This window comes from Thunnus thynnus, chromosome 23 (assembly GCF_963924715.1).
Source record: "Thunnus thynnus chromosome 23, fThuThy2.1, whole genome shotgun sequence".
Taxonomy (NCBI): Eukaryota; Metazoa; Chordata; class Actinopteri; order Scombriformes; family Scombridae; genus Thunnus; species Thunnus thynnus.
The window spans coordinates 16,793,844-16,816,998 of NC_089539.1; the positions used below are offsets into that span (position 1 = coordinate 16,793,844).

At 41.6% G+C, this 23,155-nt stretch overlaps 1 protein-coding gene across 2 annotated transcripts; it reads left to right on the plus strand.

The window, feature by feature from the left end:
- Nucleotides 1-1,861: 1,861 nt before the first annotated feature.
- prrt4b (proline rich transmembrane protein 4b) lies at nucleotides 1,862-23,130 on the plus strand. Of its 2 annotated transcripts, none has more exons than XM_067582298.1 (4): nucleotides 1,862-1,981; nucleotides 8,041-9,185; nucleotides 14,786-14,929; nucleotides 20,315-23,130. In XM_067582298.1, exons 2-4 carry the CDS (start codon nucleotides 8,132-8,134, stop codon nucleotides 22,387-22,389), a joined length of 3,273 nt encoding a protein of 1,090 aa, XP_067438399.1. In that variant the 5' UTR covers nucleotides 1,862-1,981; nucleotides 8,041-8,131; the 3' UTR covers nucleotides 22,390-23,130. The 2 variants fall into 2 exon arrangements, with proteins under 2 accessions (XP_067438399.1, XP_067438400.1); XM_067582299.1 differs by having other exon boundaries at nucleotides 1,875-1,977.
- Nucleotides 23,131-23,155: the final 25 nt, after the last annotated feature.

Consider the following 23,155-nt stretch of genomic DNA (forward strand, 5'->3'; position numbering starts at 1 on the left):
TTATTACAACTTGGATCTTATTTTTGTCATTTTGGCATTTTTTTGAGAGCTGGGAAACCTGCAACATCACGAAAACAAAGAAAAGTTTAACAGAGAAAGTATTACCAGAATTGTATGTCGTAAACATCCGTCACAGTTTAACTTCCAACTTCCAGATTCCACTTTGTGGTGGTTGAAATATTCTTGTTTACAACCTGCCTGTTTCTCTTATTCCTTGTGTTTTTTTAGCTTGTCAGACTTTGTTGCGGAGATGTCACCATGTTCCCAGATGAGACTGTTCTGTCGGTAACAGTCGTTGCAGCAAATACCTCAAAACAACATTCGTTAACGTTCAAGTGGCAAAGCCTTCTAGCGTCAGTAGCAGTAATGAGTCTTGTCTTTCAGGAACAAAGAAGTTAATTGTGTGATGTCGGTGTAGAGCTACAAAGTCTGCACTAGTTGGTTTCTTTTAACCATGACCACAAACGTTCCTTAACCAAGTAATTTTTGTGCCTAAACCATAGACTATATAAAGATGGACTTGGCGAGGTGTAATGTCAGCCATTGGTTTGAATTGGAGCCAGTTTGAAGCCTAGAGTTGATTTTTTCCTTTTGGAGCCAATACCTTCCAAATAAGGAGTGCGCGGTGTTGCCTTTCACACTCCGGAAACACGCCCTGCTACCTCGGACCAAAGCTAACGCTAGCTTACTGGGAACACTGACCTGTACTTTAGCTAAATTGTGCTAACATGGCAGGTGTCATAATCAAGTAATATTAAACTTACTGAAATATTGCGACAATTGTCCAACTCAGTGTGAGTCCCGGAGCTGCGGAGCAAATTGTCAATCACAACTGTCAATCAGAGGGCACACTGCAGACATCAAAGCTACTATAAGTCTTCAAATCTTATTAACGGAGCAATAATTTCCAAAATGACCACCAACACACTTATTAGAGGGCCCAAATTTAGAAATAGAGACCACAGAGATAGAGACCATTTAGAGACCATAATGACTCGTTGAAAAAAATGATTGACTTAGTATTTCTAGAGAGAAGTTGCTGTTTCTGAATGGGAGTCATTTGGAGCCAGGGATTTTTGGGGGCAGCATCTAGTGGCTGTCAGTGATATTGCATTTTAATGTAATTCCACACTGGCCTCAGCCTCAAGCCGTGGTAGTTGCCGCTCAGCCGTGGTAGTCGGCCTAAAACATAAAACATACTAAACCGATAAGGTTGTCAGATCAGGAAATGCTCATGTGTGGTTTTCTGGAAGTTAATTACAAAGAAGGCATTTTATTGTTAAATTAGGAGAACTTGTTGTATGAGATCTCAACAATTACTTTGGTTGGTGCAATGTTATCATAACTAATAGAAATGGTGACCAAAATTACAAAAAATGAGACCAAAATTGTAATGAACCCCAATTATCCTTTAAAGCTTGACATAATATGAACATAAGTTTTGCCTCTATTGGGTGGTGGGTGAGTCAACATTAGCATAACATTAGTCATTCTCTGTCTAAATATAGTGCTTGAAAACAGCTCCATTCAAATTTGACCAGCTTTCTGCTTGTGTACGTCTGCACATACAGGTGTTGTAAAGCTGTGCATGTAATTTTCAGCATGTGTGTTTGCATAGTCTGCCCAACTCTGCTTCCCAGTGTCCGCGGCGCTGGGTGATCTCCGCTAATGAACAATTTGCTCAGTGAGGTGTGACCACAGGCATTGTGATGGGAGCCACACAGTGGACTACTGATGCAGTGAGCGAGAGAGATAGGGAAAAACAGAGGGAGAGAGAGAGAGAGAGAGAGAGAGAGAGAGGGAGAGGGAGAGAGAGAGAGAGAGAGAGGGAGGAAGAGAGAGCGTAGAGTGAGGGAGGGAGACTGGAACTCAATTCCACACAGACGAACCTACACTGGCTCAGAAAGACAGTCTCTCCTGCAGCACACACACTCACACACCGCCGGCTGTGGATTCTCCATCTTATTCCTCACATCTGTAGGTAAGCAGCTGACATGTTTTCATCTGCCTGTACACATTTCTCTACCTTTCTCCCTGTCTCTCTACATGTGTGTTTTAATCATTAGGTCTATATCATGGAATAGGGATGTGTGGGTCTGACTCCCATATGCATGCTGTGACACGCTGAGACAGGCACTCTAGATGTAGCTATAGGTAAACACACGCACGCACACACACACACACACACACACACACACACACACACACACACACATATATACTGTATTCCCTTCCTACTAACACATGTAAGAGGGCTTGTGGTTGATCTGGGTGCAGTGATACTAATTACAATCAGGCTTAAGGAGATCAGAGGGAATCATTCAGGGGTAAATCTATAGGCAAACATCAATGTGTATATGTTGGTGGGTGTGTTTTATGTGTTTGTCAGTGTGTCATCTGAGTACAGCTAAGTATCTATGACCATGTACGAATGTTATGAATATCTGGTTTAGATTAGCTATGTTATACATGTCTACTGCAGAGGGATGTACAGAATTATGCATGCATGCCTGTTTAAGCAGATGCAAACATGGATTGGGTTGTGTGTGTGAGTGTGTGTGACTAGGCATTTGCATGTGTGTGCAACACACTCCTAAAAGCAGAACAGCGGAGTCCAATAGGTGCTCAAATCCAAGGGATTAGCGAGACGTCTTTGGCTTCAGCTGTCACCATGGCAAAGGCAGCCGGTGGAACGCCTGTGTTCGAGAGTGTCCTTTATAATCGTCAGGTTCACTGCATTCATCAGCTCTGGAGGCTAACACAAGCATTAGCCCGGCACAATTAATGTCACTCTCAAGGATGTAGAATATGTTTCACGAGTGGTCAAAGTGGGGTAGTAAAGAGGTGGAGAAAAAGAGGCATGGAAGATGTTTGTGGAACCAAACAAATTTGAGAAATAAGAACATTGACATCTGCAGAAATAAACAGGATTTTTCAGGAGAAAAAAAAACACAACTCCAGAGGCTGTTACTACTAACTTGAAAGTCAAAGAGAAATTCTGCATGGGGACATTGGAATTGTAAGATTGCATCACCAGAGGAAACACCACAGATTAGAATAGCTTGGCATTAATCTTGTTTGTAAATAGCACGCTGAATGCTGCTGGGTTGTAATGCAGGATAGTACGTAACCTGTTGGAGTCCTGCCTGTGATGCTGCTCTTGTGGACACATGACCAGGGCATTTGGTTATTCTCGGACATGAGAGCTGCTCTCATTATGGTCAATAATGCCCAGGAACTATCGACCTGCAGCTGGCCATACCATTTCTATCTGTTTCACAGACTTGTACAAGCTATGTCACAGCTCACAATTTAGCTACGGGATGTAAAACGTTATGAGGATCAGCTTGAAATTGGTCTGTGACAGAGGTTGCATGTAGTGATGAAATCCCAGAGAACTAGTTTCACTCAGCTCTATGGAGCTTTATAGCTTCTTTGAGCTCACTGTTTTGGTTTAACTCTCCTGTTTTGGTTCAGTCAGAGTGATGTGAGAACATTTACCACCTTACCAAGAATAATCATACACACTCAGATTTTAATTTTAATTTGTGTCGTTCTTAATGTGCATCTTAACTAGATGACTGAAGATAACTGAAGATAATTTGCTATGACCATTAATGACACCAACATTGATTGATAGATAGACAGACGTTAAGTGCTCTAACACTTTATAAAGCTCTTTGAATGTGCTGCTTTACGCAGAATAAATCCCTGCTGGCTTAAAGCGGCCAGTCAGATTGAATCTGTGCAGTATTGACATCCCCCTTGTAGCGTCAAAGTCAGGGGAGGACAGCAGGAAAAAGCCATAAGTTGACTCCTTAGATGGGAGATAGAGGCTATGATGTTAAAGAGCTGCGATCGAAAATACAAGCCTTCAGCAGCACGTGGGAGGATGCACATGTAAATACACACTCAGATACAAGTGCACCTACATATAACCATGGAAATATGGCAGGGTGAAAACTAGTGCTTGTAAATATGCACACCCACACAGCAGAGTCAGAAAAAAAAACAACCACTGTGACCCATAACAGTAGCCATTTGCAGGGAGGTAAATTACTCCATTATACCGGACTATGTCATTGATCCTCAGGCCTTGCCGTGCTTATAGCAGGTTTGTTAAAACGTAATGACATTGGAGACAGTCAATTTGTCTCCATTTGTGACACCCCTTGGTGTAGAGCCTCTCCATTTCAATCACTCAGGAAGGATACACACCTCTAATTCAGTCACCACATTTCTCTTTCACTTCTCCTTTTACAGCTTTCTTTTATCTTCCCCTCTCCTTACGTTCATTATTAAAATACTGTACTTCTCTCTTCATCTTTCTCTCTCAAACGCTTTACTACAGTGGCCTTATTATTAGCACCAAAGTGATCACAGAGGGGCCTGTAAAGCTGTGATGCTGCTATCAGATTAATTTAGAATAGAGAAATTTCCATAGAGAAATACAGTACAGCAGGTTGAAAGCCGATTGAGATCAAGATGGCTGACGGTCCTGAGAGAAGAGAGGAGAGAGTGGGGACACACACACACAGAGACCAATCTGAAAGACAGGAGTCTGTTTACAGAGTTAATAAAAGAGGCTCTGGCAACAAACTAAGATGGGCATTAGGCAGACTGCCTCAGAGTTTACTCTCCCGGACTAAGAATGCCACAACTGCATGTCAATATGGTGCCTCTCTCCCTTTACTTTACTGCCCTTGTCTTTTGCTCTCTGCCCTTCTTTTCTGCCTCTCTTTCTTTGTCTTTGTCAGGAGCAGTGAGACAAAACGCCAGCAAAATAATAGAGGGGACTTATAAATTCCCCACACACACTTTTTATAGTTCCTTTCCACTTGCTCTGCTGCCTGTCAAACCAGACAATGCCTTTACTAGCAGCCATGTATTTGATGTGGTGACAAGTGGTGACAAGTTAAAGACCTCTATCTCCAATTATAGTAAAGCACAAGCGGTGTGGTTTTTAGATTGATTGGTGGCTACATGGCTGCTGATCAATTAGTTTGCTTATTTGTTTCAAATTTTTAACTTTTCTACTAATGAAATTGGGTAAGTTCTGGACAGAGTTTATGAGAGTTTGTGATGGCTAAACACTGGTTCTGCATCGCTCAGAAAACTACAACTGTTTTCTTTACATTTTAAGTATTTAAAGCAGCATTTTTATATCATTAAATGGATCACATGACTACTTGTATGTGAAAGGGGTCGTTCGTAGAGATGAACCGCAGAAAACTATAAACCAACTCTGCAGCTCTCTTTATAGCATCTTTTAGTTCACTGTTTTGGTTTTACAGCTCGTGACTCAACTGTTTCATCCCTCTCATCTGCATTTTTTTTTTTTTAAACCCTAGCAGGCAGCTGTTTTCCACAGAAACGCTCTAAATACTGACTGTAGGCTAGTTGTCCAGCACCAAACTGCAGACAGACAAAGTTAGCAGCTAGTGGGTGAATATAATAGGGAATTTAACAGTTAAGAGCCATATATATAGCTCAGGAGTTAGTGGAGACCAAAACAGAGCTAAAAGGAGAGTGACTATTAGACTTATATTAAGGTGGCCATAAGCACAACTGCAATTGAATGATAATGTTTAATGTGTAAATAAGCAACTGTTTGCTAACATGTTCCCCATGTCAACATAAAAGTTGATAATGTGCCATTGTTGTGTTTATGGCTTGATTCTGCTGCCCCTGAGTGGCCAAAAACAGTCAGTTAAAAAAAAAGTCTCCAAAATGAAGCAAAATCATAGTGTATTGGGAGATACAATGGGATCTAGGAATATAGCTTATCTTAACTTAGTATATGGAAATAGTTGCATAATAAACTTTTACAAATCCTTCATCAGGGCTTTAAAATTGTAGTCAATTGTAATTTTATGTCCAAGACGGAGCTGCAGTGAATTCTACCTTCACTTTTCTGGAGGTGGAAGACCGAAGACTTAAAACTAAAAACATCTATCTTTAAGAAAATACTCTTGCATGAGTGCCATGCCAAGATGAGTCAGCCATCAACAAAATACCATCTGCTATATTACTTGTGTCAAATCAGACAACGTAGGAATGGAAAGTCTTCTACTTGCCTAGGTAATTGAAAAGAACAGCTTAGTATGCACTCAGTTCTGCACAGAACTGCACACGTGGTGATGTTTTCATAATAAGGAAATATTAGAAAGAAAGCCTTAGTGACCCATACCTACAGTACACAAAATCATTCTGATTAAGTGATTCTACAATCAAAGATAAAGGGAAATATCCTATAAAGTAAGCATTTTGAGCTCTACGTGAGTTTCCTTTTACCACACCAGGTGATACTGAGCAAATGTGATACTGTGGGGTAATGTTAGCCAAAATAAATTATACATATTCCCCGCTGTCTAAATAATTGATCAGTTATGCGTCAAATGTACAAAAAGGCAATCAGGAGTTAGAGATAATTTGCCCCAAGCTTAACAACTAATTGAACGCTTCTACAGATAATAAAATGAACTTGATTCCACAGCAAGCCATCTTATACTTTAAAGGCAGCATTAAATAGTTTATTGGCCTTTCTATAAACCTTTAGAAATTGCTGGCAAAATGTCTTGAAGAAGCCAAAAAAGTGTATCTGTGTGGGTGTGTGTACCTGCGACAGAATAGTACATGTGGGCGAACAAGCACCGAATTGCGCTAACATGCAGAGTCAGATTTAAATTAATCTAGAATCATATCTCTGCACGCATGAAATGTGACTTTGTGTGGGTTGGTTGACGCAAGCTTGAACAAACAGACATCTAAAAACAACCTCACCTCATTGGAAACTGATTTCGTGCTGTTCAGTCAAAATGCTAAAACGAGGGAGTGTGTGGGAAGCTCTATGTTTGACCCCCCTTCGTAGTGAGTCTTCATATCTCAGCATCTAACTGTGTATCCAGGCTGGTTCTATCCCTCCAGGCAGGCACAGAGGGGGAGATAGCAGGTGAAGTCCCTGCTCTCCTGATCAGTGAGAACAAGACTGAGACTCTTATGGCAGTGGCTGATTGATCTCGTGTGTGTGTGTGCATGAAAGAAAAGAGAAAAGAACTCGAGAGAGTGGAGAGTACTGGTGTGGATTTGAGAAAAAAGTGAGTCGTATATAAACTTGTCAGAGACATGAACAAAGGCTGACAGTGAAGAAAAACAGGGAAATAACATTCATAAAGAGAATGAGAGCATGACAGAGAAGCTGGAGAGAACTTCACTGTGATTGCGGTTTTCTGTGAATATTGGTGTTTTTTTTTGTCACTCTCGCACAAACAGATCTTTCTCCCTCTGCTTTAAAGACAAAATAAATCTGAGATTGAAAGAGAGCAAGGCCAAAGGAGGAGGGGGAGCCAACGGGGGAGTTAAGTACAACTAAAGCATACAGGTTGTTGTTCTCACAGGGGAAATTCCTTTGGTTCCCTAGTCTTTTCACTGAGGCAACAGGCTAGTGACTTTGAACCACTCAGTGCTCCACAAAAGAAAAAGAGGTCCCTCTATTCTTGTGCTGGAAAGCCAGACCCTAATTCTTCACTAACCTCCCCCAACCCTACTCACACACACACAAACACACACTTTATTTCTTGACCACTCCTCGCTGAGTAGAATACATATGCATAGAAGGTTCTTTCCCTAATTGGTCAGTCCGTGTAGCCGCCCAACAACTGTGACACAGTATGCATGTGAGCAACAGCATGACATAAATACTGACCACCACATCTAACAGGACACCACTAATTGTGGGGTGTCCGTAATATTTAAGTTCTTGTTGTGATTTGTGGTGGGTGACATATTTTCAGCTTGCTAACTTCGGCAGTCGCTTGTAATGGGTGGTAAACTTGATTCACTTTACAGTCTGAAAAAAAAAAAAACAGCTGAAAAGCAGGTCACACTCTGAGAAACTGAGGCTTAGCCTTCCAGAAATGTTCGATGAAAAGAAAAATCAACAGATGCGAATCCCACCAAGTTTTTGTCAACTCAAACTTAGCTGTGCAAGAATGGACTGAAAGTGTGTCACTCAGTGTCCTGTGTGTTCTTGTTTTCTAGGCCATTTTGCTGGAAAACCAGCTAAACCCGCCTCAGAGAGCTGAAGAATGGAGAACAACATGTGACCGATTCGTACACCACTGTCGACAGGATGCTTCGCCTCCACCAGACCTTTGCGCTCTGCTTCTGGTGTCTTTTGCTACTTCACAGGCAGGCTCTGGCTGACGAAGAGGCCCTCTGGGGACCGACGCCATCAAGAGAAAATCCACCTGAAAATAAGCAGAGCTCTTACTGGTGGACTCCGTCTCTGCCAAAACTCCCGCCCCTTCCCTCACTGCCATTCCATATCCCCTTTTATTCCTCGGAGAATAACGACAAGACTACTGTGTTGACCACAACCACCGAAGGGCTGACAGAACCAATCGATCACTTGCGAGACCACTCGGGTTCGGGGGAAGGGAGCATTTTTGAAGCCTCTGAACCACCCACCACTTCGACTCAGGGGCTGCTAACCAGTGTAACAAAGATAAGGACAGAATCACTTCCCACAGGGACATCAGATTCTCCACGCAGCAGCATAGCGCAGAGCGACAATGATACTCTTGTTTCAGACTCCTACTCTCCCACAAGCAGTTCTATCGGAAACACTGTGTTCACCAACAGTCCCACGAGCACAAGCGCTCCTGAACAAAATGCAACACATACCCACTCACCACAGGGCTCTACACAAGCAGCCAAACCCAGCATGGGTACCACTGCACAACACCTCCCAGAGGAACACACTGATAAAGAGGAAACGGAAGAATTTTCAGAAAAGATCCCTTCGACAATCGCACCAGAAACTACAGTTCCCACTGCCTTGACGTGGGCAGTGGCCCAAACCACAACAACAAACCCAGGACTGGTGGAGACCACACTGACCAGACACCCTCTAGGACCTGTTACTTCCCCCATGTCCCCACAAACCACATTTGTCACAACACCACAGGACTCCACTGTTAGTTTGAGTACTGAAGCGGCCACAATGGTAAAAATGCACCCCACTCAAAGTGAGACTGACTGGGGCTTCTCTGAGGCCAGATCGAGGTCCATGGAGGAACAGCTGGGGGTAATCACCACTACCATGGGGATCGATGACGAACTACTGCCAGTATCCATAACAAGCACAACTCAGAGCCAAAAGGTTAACTTCCCAATAACAGAAGGTAAGCAAAAGTTAAACAATCAATAGTGGCTGGATTGACTCAATAGATGTGATCAATCATCTGCAGGCAGGTCTTAAGTGTTCAATAGATGGCTGTCAAAAGACAGACAGTTCAGCTTGATTGATGACATTTCTGACATGGTAAATAGTCAAAGGTCGGACATTTGCAAAAATCCAGATCATGTTGAAACCCTGTCAACACTCATTAAGTACAAGTCTGGAATCGACATTAACATGACCACATTAATGAATTATATGTTGGAATTTATGCATATTTAGCTTGGAGAAAGTATCTTAAAGGTATATTTCAGATGTTTTACTTAGTGGTGGTTTTAAGGCATGTACATTAGCTCTGGCTACTGATCCTGTGGAGAAATTAATCCCAGTAACATGGCATCTTACAGAAATCCAAGGTAATCCAGGATAGAACAACCAAAACATGTATAAACAACACACTACAACAGAATGAAACATCTTTCCAATACTTGATTCTCACAGACTATTCAACAAAATAGTTTTATGACACAGTAAGTCTGACAGGAGAATAAAGCATCAGAATTTGTTGTGCAGTCAGTTGTGGGTGGTTGAAACCTTTTTTTGAGTGATGCATTGTTGTTTACTGGCCTCACCCATTCCCTAAATTCATTTTGAATTTCACAATCACCACCAGTGAGTAATTCATAACACCTAATGTAAAAAAAAGTCTGAAATATCCCTTTAAGAGTCTGTAACGAGTTTTCAAGCTGCAACTCTACTTCAATATTGCATAAGCCATTACCTCAGTGAATGGAAGGAAAGAGTATTTGATTGAATGCTGCTTAGTGGTGGTTTTGTTCTCCACAGTGCATGAAAAGAGAAAAATGATGAGCTAAAACAGCTACTGGTAGCTGGTGGGTTTCTAAGAGACTTTGATACAACATAGAGGCAATACCTCCTTCCTTCCCTGGCCCATCCCCCAATACTGGTGGCAGTCTGGTGTCTGTATGCTTAATGAGTCTTCAGAAGAAGATCCTCCTCCAAGTACAGACACATTCATCATGTAGGGTCAAAGGCTTGGCCAGAGAATGATGACTTGATTATTCACAGCCAGGGAGGCTCAGCGTCCATCTTATGAAACCTTGATGGTTTGGTGGATACATACATATGGTACTACTGCATGAGTACGACACAATGATATTCTGTTTGTGCATTAGTTTCCATATTTTCATGCTGTCCACACAACAAAAGTATAAATGTAATTTTGCAATCAACATTTATTTTAGTAAATAAATAAATACACAAGCAAGTAGGCTAAAACTATTATTGTAAGGCAATTAATCCCAACATACTAATTATGGTATATAATATGTTTATTATTATTACCCCTTTTCTGCAATATATTTGGAATCATATATAATATTTACTGTACTAATGCCAAAGTACAGTACATGTTAAATGTTTCTTAATCCAATTATTTTAAAACTTTTATTTAACTTGAAAATTGTGTTGTATATTTTTAGTTGCTTACTACAATAGATTCATAAATTAATGCCTTTTTTTACATTAGTCATCACCTCTGTTTCTTAATATACAAAATCATATTAGCTTTCTCCCATATTATATTTTTCTTATATGAAGTCAGAAATAAATCTCACGTTCAGAATTCAGACACTTTTGGACACAGTCAATGTGTTTTTGCGTTTGCAGTGTTGGCGTGCAACCATTCCAGATCTTACCTCTCCCATGCCATGTTTTACGCTGCCTGTGCACGAACTGGTGTAGTGTTTTGTCTGTGTCACCTGGTGTTGTGTCTACACTTGTTTTCGGTTGTGCACCGTGTGGCGGCATAAAGAGGAGGGGGCTTGGCCCTGGACGGGGAAGGCTGCTGTGGCCTTGTATCAGTATTCCAAGCGCACACTCAGCAAAACCACCACCTCTCCTGTGGGACCATCCGCCCGCCAGTCGCTGTTCATGGATGCTGAACATGCTTCTTGCCATTTAGTCTCCTCCCTCCCCCCTTTTTTGAAATCTTTTTGCCTCTGTACAAACACAAATCCCTGTCATTTTGTGCTATGGACAGACATGTCAGCCATGGCTGCTTTGAAAGATAAAATGTCTTGACAGGGATGAGAGAAGCTTGTGGTTGTCCAAGAAGGATGGAAAGCTAACAGAAAAAAAAGTGCATTTATGTACCCTTGAAGTCAGACTAGTGTAGTATTCACCAGAGTCTTGCAGTGTTTAAACAACACCTTGCCAAAGGACACAGGAGGAGACTAATATGAAAATGAGAGCGCGGCACCCCTGCATTATCATACATTATCCTAATGTGAATGTTGCATCTGTGTGCTGTAATTTACTTTAAAGCTGCACAGGGTGAATCATTTCACTACTGGAGTTGTGAAACACCTTCACAAATGGGAAATGGCTGGGTTTCCATTGATTTAGAGAAGATTTGCTATGTGCTATTGCCCTTGAGGAGGCTAAGAGGTAAAAAACGACAACAACAAAAAAAACAAAACAGCAATGCTCTGCATCTGTGTCACATTCTCTACGAAGGGACACTCTGACATCCGATAGCAAGGGCAATTATGAGAGGAGAAAGCAGAAAAAGGAGGGAAAAAAGAACCGGGGTTGAGGATGGTGAGGTATGGGGGTTGAAAATATAGGTTTTCTAAAGCATCCCAGATAGCTGTGGCTGTAATATTTCTTGCAAAAAGCTTTCCTTTATCCTGCACCTTCTTTCCCCTCCTCCCATCTTTTCCATTACTGTATGCTGCACTAATAGACTGTGGTGACACTAGACCCATAACACACTCCATTAATACCTGCAAGGATATATTGTGTCTGTGATAAGCGCTGTACCAAACAGCTAAATTGTAGCCATTGACAGTTTAATTGATTATGGAAATAGTTTTTACGCACACAGTATGTGACATGAATAAATGATGCCCTTGTATAGAATTTAAATGAAAAAAGGACAATAATGCAAAAAAAAAAAGAAGACTGTGATGACTTTAATATTATGATAATCCTCTCATAATAACTCCTTTATCCACTCTGAATCTGTGAGTTTTAAAAAACTGGATGGATTAGGGCAGTTTGTTTTTAAGATTTGACCCACAGCTCTCAGGCTGAATGAACCACAGGAAAAGACCTGACTGATGCAAATCTATAATTATAGAACAATCAGGATTACTCCTGCCCTTTATTCAGACTGCTGTTAAAGCAAGACATAAGAGTATAATGGGGTTCAGAAAATGCCACAAATCCCTTAGTAACCATCTTGAAAATGAGCCAAAACAGGAGCAATGTGATGCAATTTTGTGCAAGTACATTAACTCAAGATGAGGTATCTCAGTCATGATATCCTATTTTAATGCATCTGATTATGAGCACTGCTATTCACACACTCTGCAACAAACCCACACATGCCTTCTTTCACAAACTCACTCAGGGCTTACGTAGATAAAGCAGAGTGTAATGGACGGCAACATTATCTATGATTTTATCTAGTAGCTGAAGATAATGAGGAGCTTCTGAAACACTCCACATTTCTACTACATTTTAATAACATATACCACACCAAAAATGGCCGTCATTGCTATATTTTTACCCGCTGTGGGTGATATTTAAAATTCAAATTAGACTAGATCTCACGATCAAAACTACATTTTCATCCTATGTGCATGTGAAGAAAGGCTGAAGGAAATTATGTATGGACTAATGTATGTACTAATTAAGTAGACACTTAAAATGTGAATTCAGCACTAATGTAGAAGTTGTTCAAGAAGTAAAATGTAGATAGTCCACACACACCTTCTTCTCTCATCCCTTTCTGCTTTTCATTTTGCTCTGTCAGCAGAGTCTGTGTAAATAGCTGGTCATCAGTAATTTTGCTTGTGATGTACTAAAGAGATGAGTCCCACTATTTGGATATGAGTGAGTGAGTGAGTGCATATGTTAATTGTCCTTATGTCTCATTTGTGACAGATCTCGTTAGCCGTGGTAATTAAATCCAACACCACAGTGTGTCTGAACTGTGTATCTGAGATGCTGCAGTGAAATGATCCGGCTGCGGTTTCCAGTGTCTCCGTCCAAGTCACTCGATACACTTAACAAACATGTTAATTACAACACACTGTGAAACAAAAGCATTGAGAGTTTTAATTCAGACTCTGTCAGAACTCAACTTTCAGGGTTTTGGGGTTTTGGGAAAAAACAAGTTTTCACAAAAGATACTGACTTTAAAAAAAATGCTAAATTTCGAATCCCAGGTTTTCAAACTACACACGGTTCTACCAATTAGTAATCTTTTGTTCAGATAAGGTACATACTTCTCCTTTTTGAATAAAATTACAAATTTGTACACACTCAAAATTTTAAGGTTGTGAGTCTAACTTTTGAACAGTTTTGAACAGTTCTAGCCTGATTATCACATTGAATGACAGACTTGACTTCAGACTTTAAGGCAAAAAAAAAAAGAAAAAAACAAGAGTCGCAGGCCTCTGACTTAATCTCACCTTGAAATATGCTTATGAAGACTAGTGGCTTTAATAACAGCTTCAGTATATTTGTGCAGGTGTGCACACAGTTGTCATTACTCTCCCTCTCCTTTTGGACAAATCTCCAGCTGTCTGGAGGTCAACAGTGCAATAAAGTGACAAAAAAGGTTTTGCTTTAGAGACTTTTTAAACGTACAATTAAAGCGAGCACTGTGTACATGACCTAGATTATAAGATAGTAGCTTACTTTACCCCGTAGCTGTTATGATTTCTTTGTAACTCATTATCCCCCCCCCCCAAGCCCCATGCCTTGCTATCTTTTATTAATATTAATTCTGAAGTTACAGATTTACTCTGTACCTGGTATCTCACGCTTCATCACAGTTAGCTCATCGGTTTTTCCCAACAGGATCACTTCCTGAAAATTGTCCTGACTCTCAGCTAGTTCATCATTCATTTATAAGTACTGTACTGTGTTGTAAAGCACACAATTCCAGTCCAAAGGGTTGACTGTGAAAACATATTTTGTGAGTGTACCAAAGGGAAAACAAAATGATGTGGCTCTGTCATGCTATTCAATCATGCAGGCATTACTCTCGCATTCTCTCTGTCTCTTACTTTCTTTATCTCTTTCTCTCTCTATGTGTTCTATGTGCTGATATGCCTTTTCTTGTTTACCTCAACTGTGGAGGTAAACAAGAAAAGAAAAGGCATTTCATAAAGACAGTTGAACAAGAGGTCCTGGTTCATGATAGACCAGGGCGGACACACCCAAGCACACACACTCATAAACAAGCACACACACATCGGGATGTCAATGTAATTAGACTACAGAGGGCCAGACTACTGTGTTATGGATGACTGGCTACAACTAAGTGGATGATAGGCCGATCCATTTGACAGAACTGGGTTAAGAAATACAGTCCTTCTGCGTTTTTTGCAGTGTGAAGTCTCAGATGTGAGCACAAGAAAGAGAGGGTTAAACTCTCTTGTTGGCAGGCTCCAGATTTGTTAATCTGTTTTTCTTAGACTTCTTTGGAGCTGCAGTGTTGTGTAATTTAAACTGTATTCCTGATCGCTTTGAGATCGCTTGGAGGTTAAATTGCCTGTGTCTTCCCAGAGCTGCCAGCTAAAGAAGATAAGGCGGATGAGGATGAAGAAGGTGTGGTTCCTTCAGCTGCAGACGGGGATGGTGACACGAAGTTGGCAGACGTTTCCACGCCATACACTAAGCTGCTAACAACATCCTTGCCACAGAGCACAGGTGAGCAAACACATCCGTTAAGATGTAAACAAACACTGCGACTAACTTCAAAATCCCATGGCTTTCAAGCATGTATTCACACTGTCATACTGTTACGAAGGCAACTAAAATGACTGCATGCTGTACTTCCAGAAGCCATCCCGTAGTCTGTAAGTAAATCTGTCAAAAGACGAGGAGAAACAATTACCCTGCATCCTTTGCCTGAAGCCATTAATTGCTTCCAAAGGGAGGAGAAATCTGCTCATTCAAGCTGTGAACTTCAGAGAACAGGAAAGATAGGGAACAATGCCCACCTGATAAACAAATATTTCACTGTTCTGCTTCTCAGATAAGTATTCATTGATCTGGCGATAATACCTGCCTTTAAAAAACTGAAAAGACATACCGCTATTGATTAAGACTAGCCAATGACAACCGAACACTTAAAGTAGAGTTACTGCACACGGTAGTTTCAATACATTTTTAAAAAGTGTGAATATTTTTCCTGTTTTGGGTTTTTTATCCATGAGGACATGATAGAAATGTCAACTGGCTCTTTTAATAGATTTGTGAATCTATAAATATCATTATTATTATTATTATCAGATGTATATAATCCCTATAAATCTGTATATAATTGAATATGTGGAATATCAACGGACAAAACCTCATAGATGTATAACTTGAAAGACATGAAATTAAAATAGGTTTCACATTTCACATGTTGCCCAGTTCACAGGAGCAGATGTAACCCACATTGCCTCGCCCAGAATAGCAAATGTTGTCAAGTGATTTTCAAAAATAGATTTGTCAAATGTGCCACTTGCTGATGACGGGATGCCATGGGGCTCACTAGTTTGGTTTGTCACGAGTGAGTGAGTGAGTGAGTGAGTGAAACTTAAGTGTTATTACTCTGTCTGCCATATAAAGGTGTCGTCCCCGTAGCGAAAATCTGTTATTGAAAATATCAGCTGCACATAAACAAATTTGCAATCATCATATAGGCTTTCTTATTTGCTGGAGCAGGTGTTTTTGCACAAACTGCAGCTGTTTAGGAATAAGATCAAACCTCAGCCTCGCGGGCCCCAACACACACAAGTGGCTCCTCCTCAGTATGCGCCATCTAACTTCTCCATGAGCTCCCACTAAATTGCTTTTACTGAGGTGAGCCAAATTGAAAATGAAAGCAATCAGGGGAAAACTAAATGGAGTCCTCAGTTTCACGATGCAGCATCAACACGTAGCCAATTAAAGATGAGTGTGGGGTCGTGGTCTTTGTAACATCAGAGGAATCCCTCACCTTCATTACCTCACCTGATTTAAGGTGCCTTAGGTCAGGCCTTTCAAGATTTATTAGCAAAACCCAAATAAATGAAGAAATAAATAGCCTCTGAGCACTAATAGTGTTTCCACTGAGACCTAAATGAAAATTCTCCTCACAAGAAATGATCTGTGAAGCACAGCGTCTTATATGGGTTTGTTCATTTTCAGCTTATTACTGCTCATTTATCTTTTGGAATGTGTGGAATCGCTTTGTATTAATAATTGACTGAATTGTCTCAAGACAGGATCTAGGATCTGCCCAGGATCCGCAATTCTTCTGATTTTTACCAAACCAGACATCTACAGTAATAGTGACTGTAATCATTACTGTACATATACTGTAGGCATTGTGAAAGAATGTGGGATATTGTCATGTTGATGTACAATTTGTCAGATGGTCAGTACAGACTAAAAATAAATAAGTTGGTACAGACATTCATGATTCCCTGAGAATTTTTACAACATTAACTTAATTTAGTGCCGTTAATTTAGGTCAAAATTTTAACCCAGTACCTGAATAATTGACATTCCCATAAGGACTCAGCTGTACTTGTGTGGAACTCCATCTCCAAGTCTTTAAAAGATTAAATGAGTTCAAATAACCTCTCAGTTGGTGTCCACAGAGGACATTGTTTTCAGTCTGTGTCCGTCTGCTGTAAATGTGTAACTGTCCCTAGCATGAGAGACTTGTTCCCACAGGAATGTGTCAGATGACCGAGCAGCATGCGGCGGAACATAACGCTCTGATCCATCCTTGTACTGCAGCCACCACATACCAAACCTTGTCCAGGCCGCTCGGCCGGGCTCGGCAGCTCAGATGTGACATTAATCGTCATGAGCGAGGCAACAAAACATGGCACTAATTCAACTCCCAGTCTCATTTTTCCCACTCTGCCTGACTTAGTGGCATCCAAATCATCACCATCGCCCTGGAAAGCAAACAAACGGACAGACAAGTCATTGGGATAACAATGTACTGAACTCCACCTACTTTATCACTGGTCCCCACATTCAAAATGCCTGCAGCTGCGTGTTTGTCTTACGCTCCAGCCACATTTCCCACACAGTTACAGTCTGTTATGATAGTATGACATCGTCAGTGCAGTCATATCTGAACACTGACATAGTTAATATCCTTATTTAAAGCAGCTAATGGCATCATTTTAAACATGATTCAACATACTGTAGCTCTTCCTTATTTTCCCGATATAACACCAGAGTATCAAAGAGATAGCTTTCCTGCAATTTATACTGAACTGGACTAATATCCTAAGTAGTCCCCTTATTATTGCAATGTAGGGCTGCAACTATTTATTATTTTTTGAACAATTTTGAGAAATTAGCTTAGTGTTTAGTCCATAGGATGTAAAAACATATTGAAATATGTCCTTCACAAGTTCCCAGAGTCAAAGATATTGAATTTACAATGATATAGAACAGAGAAAAAGCGGCAAACTGTCACATTTGAAAAGCTAAAACCATCAAATATTTGCTATTTTTACTTGGTAAATTACTTTTTACTTTTACTTGATTATTTTTCTGTCAGTCAACGTATTTGACATCATATTTTTCAGCACTATTTCAAATAAAAACATTTGTTATGGGATTTCCAGACTCCTTTGGCATTGCTGTGATGCTAAATCAATCACTGGATGTGAAATTCAGTGGCTCCCACTTGTCATATTAAACATCAGTATGGAACAGGATGTTTAATCCATTTGCTAAACTGACTTAATGGCTGCACAGCTTGTACTTTCCTGACAGAACTGCAGCAGTGTGTGAATGTGTGACATATCTGAATGCACTGACTGATGCTCACACAGCTAATTATATATAATATTACTAATATAGTTGAGTACAATTATGAAAGATCATAATGAGAGGGATGCATAAGGGAGGCATCTTGACAGCATTCGTTTTGCTACAAAAGATACATCAGGGCTTAATTAAAAAACAGTGCATCAGTGCAAAAAAAAAGCCTCTCAAAAACTCATCGATCTGTGTTTTTCATCCTGTTCCTGTTGAGGATGCTGTGAAGCATCAAAAGACAACTCTAATGAAATAAAACTGCTGTGTCGTGCTGAGAGATGCACTGGCAGTTGGCGGTGGGGTCATATTTCCTCGAGCTTGACGTTTTCATTACAACCTGGGACAATGATTCAGCTCTGGGGTCAGGAGACGAACGAGGAAAAATGATAAAGACTTTGTCAACAACTGGCAGGCGGCAGGGAAGTGCTAAAGCTTATGCGTAACCACTTGTGAAAATCTTCTGTCACTCATGAGGATCTGAGGCAGAGAGAGAGAGCATGACTTTGCTCACAAAGAGGTACTTCAGTACAGCAAGTGTCAGCCGTACAAACTCCTGCAAATTCACCTATATACAGCCCAGTATAAACACAAACTGACACAAATTGCGCAGCTGACATGAATCCAAGTGAAAAGGGCTTCAGGCTGTTTGCATCTTAGCATCATCACGGTAATGTTAGAGCACTAAAAGCAGACACAACCATTTCACTCTCCACCTAGAGCTGCAGACCTACACATGTTTAACATAATGGACACTGCACCGTCTTGCCATGCATTGGATCTGTACAACTGGAAAAACAGGCAGAGAGCAGCTGAAGCAGAAAACATGAAGCATGGGTATGAGACTTGTAAAATTCAGGGCAGTCAAAGAGAATCGTTTCCAATAGAAAACTGTCCCAGTTTAAAAATAACAAACCCACCTATGGGAGTTTCCCCTTTTTGTGGGTGTTGAAGTGGGTGTTGAAAGGAAATCATAAACAAAAGAGCAAATTATGAGGCCAGGACAGGGTGGGATAGGAAATACAAGGATAGGAAACGCAAGAATGCAACCTATAAAAGTTCATTAAAAAGGCAGATGAGAAGGACTTGAAACAAAAATGTTAAACCACATGAGTTCCGCTTTTAGTTTTATTTAGGAAATGAATAAGATATCTTCAATCTATAGGCAACGATTTAGGGGTTTTGTGGTGCTGACGTCTGCACATTAAAGTTCTTAAAGTGGCACATAACAGTACCACCAGATATAATGTATTCCCCAGGCTTCGCTAGATGTGTTTAAATTCCCTGCAATGCTTTTGGCTATATTTAACCACATTTTACACAAAAAAACCACACAACACAAAATTAATGCTAAATGTTGTCATGAGCGCATACAGCACTAAACTTGCCTGCTGTGAGATTTACTACACTTTCATATGTCCCTGTCTCTGTGGTCTATTAAAGCGCCCGGTTCTTTATGGAGGAGTGATTGTCTCTGATAAGCCTGCAGCAAAATGACTGATGAGCCCGTATGTGTGCAAATGACAGAGATGCAATTAGAGGCTGCTTCTCTTTTTTTCCCTACATTTGACTACTTTTTCTGTGGCAAGGTTTTGAAGCTGCCATTATTAGACTAAAGGTCTCAATATGTTTTTTTCTGTGGTGAAAAGATAGCACGCACACGGTGACGGTTATGTTTTATGGAAAAAAGAACAAGCTCCATGATGTGAAGCTCGCCGATGTGCAGACTAGGAACTGAAAGAAATGTTTGTCTTTTTGCTCATCTGTGAGGCATTATACTGTGTGAAGAGACTCGTGCTACATCCCATTCAAGTTGTCCCCCAATAATTGAACTGCACAAACAAGTACGACGTAGATGAGCTTTGCAGGTGTCTCGGTAATGTTCATGCAAACACATATATACATGGTTACCTCTTAATTTCCAAAGCTAGACCACTTAGAGGCAGTCCTTTCCTCCACAGTGCTAAAACATGTCTAACACAATCATAATTAACTGCTCTCGCATGGAAACTCAAGATGGTTTACGTAATCCAAGAGAAACTTGCTTTGTGGTTCTGAGTGGGCTGATCTCACACATGCACACACGCCAGCCCAGTTTGAAGTTGCCTTCTTACAAGCTTTTAAACAGGATTAGCACATTAAGAGGAAAGCACGCTTTCACCATCCTGGATGTGAGCCAGTTTGTTCCCTTTGATTTTCTTGTTCTCTTCCTTTTCAGCTACTATTTAAATATCTATCTGTAATCACGATAGGACTGAAATTCTGCTTTCTTTTTAGGCATTACTCCAGAGACTCCACATATTCCTCTGTACACTGAAGACTGGATGACGGACCCAGTGGACAGCGACGTCACCTTCCTTCCTGACTGCAATAAAGAACGTTCTGGGATCTGCAACCTCTCTGACACCTGGGACCCCACAACCTCTACCATCAAGCCCACACAAAACACCACTGTCATGAACCACTCGAGCAACCCCTTTCTGATCCCAGCTCCACCCATGTTGGTGCCCTTGTACACTGACTGGAACAGTGCCATGGCAGCCTGGGGCCTGGCCTGGGAGGCACATGTTTATGGCGCCGGTTGCGTCTTTGCGATGCTGACGCTGGCCTCAGCGCTCAACCTGCTCTGCTTGCCTCTGCGATGTCCATCTGGTTGTGGCTACTTTGCTCTGGTTAGCCTGTTTCTACTAGCTGCTGGTAGTACCAGATCTTTCTTGCTCCTGTATGATGCCTACGGTCACCAGGACCGCTTACCCTCCACCGAGGCCTCACTGATGCTCTATGAGGCACCATTTCCCTGCCTGACTGCAGCTTTTGGCTTGGTTTTCCTTCTCCTTTCCATGCGCTCAAGAATGCAGCTCTCTTACTCAGCCTTCCAGAGACCCTGTTTCCTGGCCTGCCTGGTTGTCCTGCACTTTGCTGCTGCATTCGGTCCGGTGACATTACAGAAGTTCTACCAGCAAAAGCCTCCCCTTTGCCTCTTTCTTTCACTGATCTCCCGTGGAGCCTTTGTAGTTCTGGCAACATTTCTGTCTACTGCCTATTTTGTGTTCTACATCTATGTGAGGGCAGACTCGAAGCACATCTACCACCTGAATAACACGTCTCCAACACCTGCTGAGCGATACAACCGTTGTCCCTTTGCTGAGAGCCGGGACTGGGACCGTGCAGCTGTAACCGTTTGTCTTTCAGCACTGTTTTGTTTAGCCTGCGCAGGACTGCAGCTATATGCAATACTCAATGCTATGGGTGTTGCTGGTGGAGAGGAGGTCTTCCACCCTTGGCCCTGGTGGGCTTTTCAGTTTAGCTGCAGACTGTGTGAGCTAGGGGTTTGTCTCACCTTAGCCTTGGTGGTTGCACAACCTGTCTACTGCTCTGACCACCTTCCAGCTGCTGGAAGCTGCTGGACTGAACTGTTGGCGTCCAAATCGCCAATCCTGCCTGGGAGCTACCAGTGGACCCTTAGCCAGCAGGAGAAGCTCGCCATCGTTGACACCGTTGGGCTTGGAGAGACAGAGAGCCTTCCTCTTTATACTCTGATGGATGAGAGGCTTGGTCGCAGTCTAAATGGACTGGATCTCCTGTACCACAGCAACCGGGCCTTGGCCTACAGAGACCTGGACTTGGATTTGGACACACAGGGTTCAGAAAAACCTGAGGACGGAGGAGGCGGAGAGCCATCAGGTGGATCCTCCTTTACCAGTGACTCCACTACTGACCTGCGGCCACCTTCACCCATCAACCTGCGTCGCAGCATAGATGAGGCGCTCTTCAGTGAAGCCCTCTTTCCCATGAGCCTCTTCAGCCCTGCCAGGCCTATTCGCTGCAGTGATCTATCCATAAACAACCACTGTGCACTTCCCAGCAATGGCCTCTGTGATCCTCTCTCAGCTGACCCTGGCCTTTATCGGACCTCTTCCTGTGTAGAGATGGCCTCTAAACCCCAATCCTCTTGCGCTAAATCTCAAGGAGATCCTGTTGTAGGCGCTCCACCATCTCCCTCCCTGTCCTCCTCCTCCAGCTGTTCATCTCCTGAACGTTGGAGGGGCAGTTCTTCCTCTTGTTCCCTGTACCGAGCCTCTCTAGGGGGCTCATCACTGATCCTGTGCCCGAGCCCAGAGAGACATGCTCGGCAGCTTCTACAGCAGGGGGGCTTGGGCCATGAGGCTTCCTCTGGCCATCAGGGTTCCACTGACCCACAGAGAAACTATCATACACTGGGTGCGGCATCACAGGAAAGCCTGGACCTCGACATGTCATCTGACGCAGACCGATCAGTGCAGGAGGAGTTCATCAGTGTTTGCAGACAAATTGATGCTTTGAGCATCTGCAGCGAAACTATTGATTTATAAAAGACAGTCTGGTCACACAAGGGTTACATCGAGGACTTGCTAAGAAGGGTGCCTATTTTGTGCAGCAAGTTGACTGTCAAGATTTATACAGCCTATTTGATAGTGCATGGTAGCTTTTACATACATGATAAAATACCAATAGCTGCCAAAATAACTTTTTTTTTTGGAGGTTTGAAGAGCTTTCTTATGTGGTCATTAGTGAATGTCTATGAGGGTCTAAGTGCCAAGAATGTCAAGAGCCAAAAGGTAATTTGTAACTTTTACATGTTTGATAAAGGTTGGTGAAGTTTGATACAGTTAAAAGAACAGTAACATTTAACTGAATGGAGGTATAACATGAATTTATTTGTACAAATGTTTTTATTGCATTCCAACATTCCAATATAGTACTGTGACTGAATTAAGCACTTATTAAATACTACTGAAGTCACACGCTTTCAAATCTAGCAGAACATCATTGTAAATCTCATGTTGAACAAATGGGATTAAAATTAAAGGTTTGTCAGACTATAAACTCTACATACCAATGAGCAACACATTTTACTTGCAGTAATGATGCAGCAGTGCCCTCTACTGGTAAACTGCACACTGTGTTACCTTCTCTTTCTACCTGTGTCATCAATGAATTGTGCTTCTACAAACTGACTTGCAGAATCTTCTGACTGGCTTACTAAATTTATTTATGTTCAAACATAACGTTGCTCTACACACACACTGTTTAATAAAGTTTGTTTTATAATACGTGGCTTGTTTTACTCATGTTGAA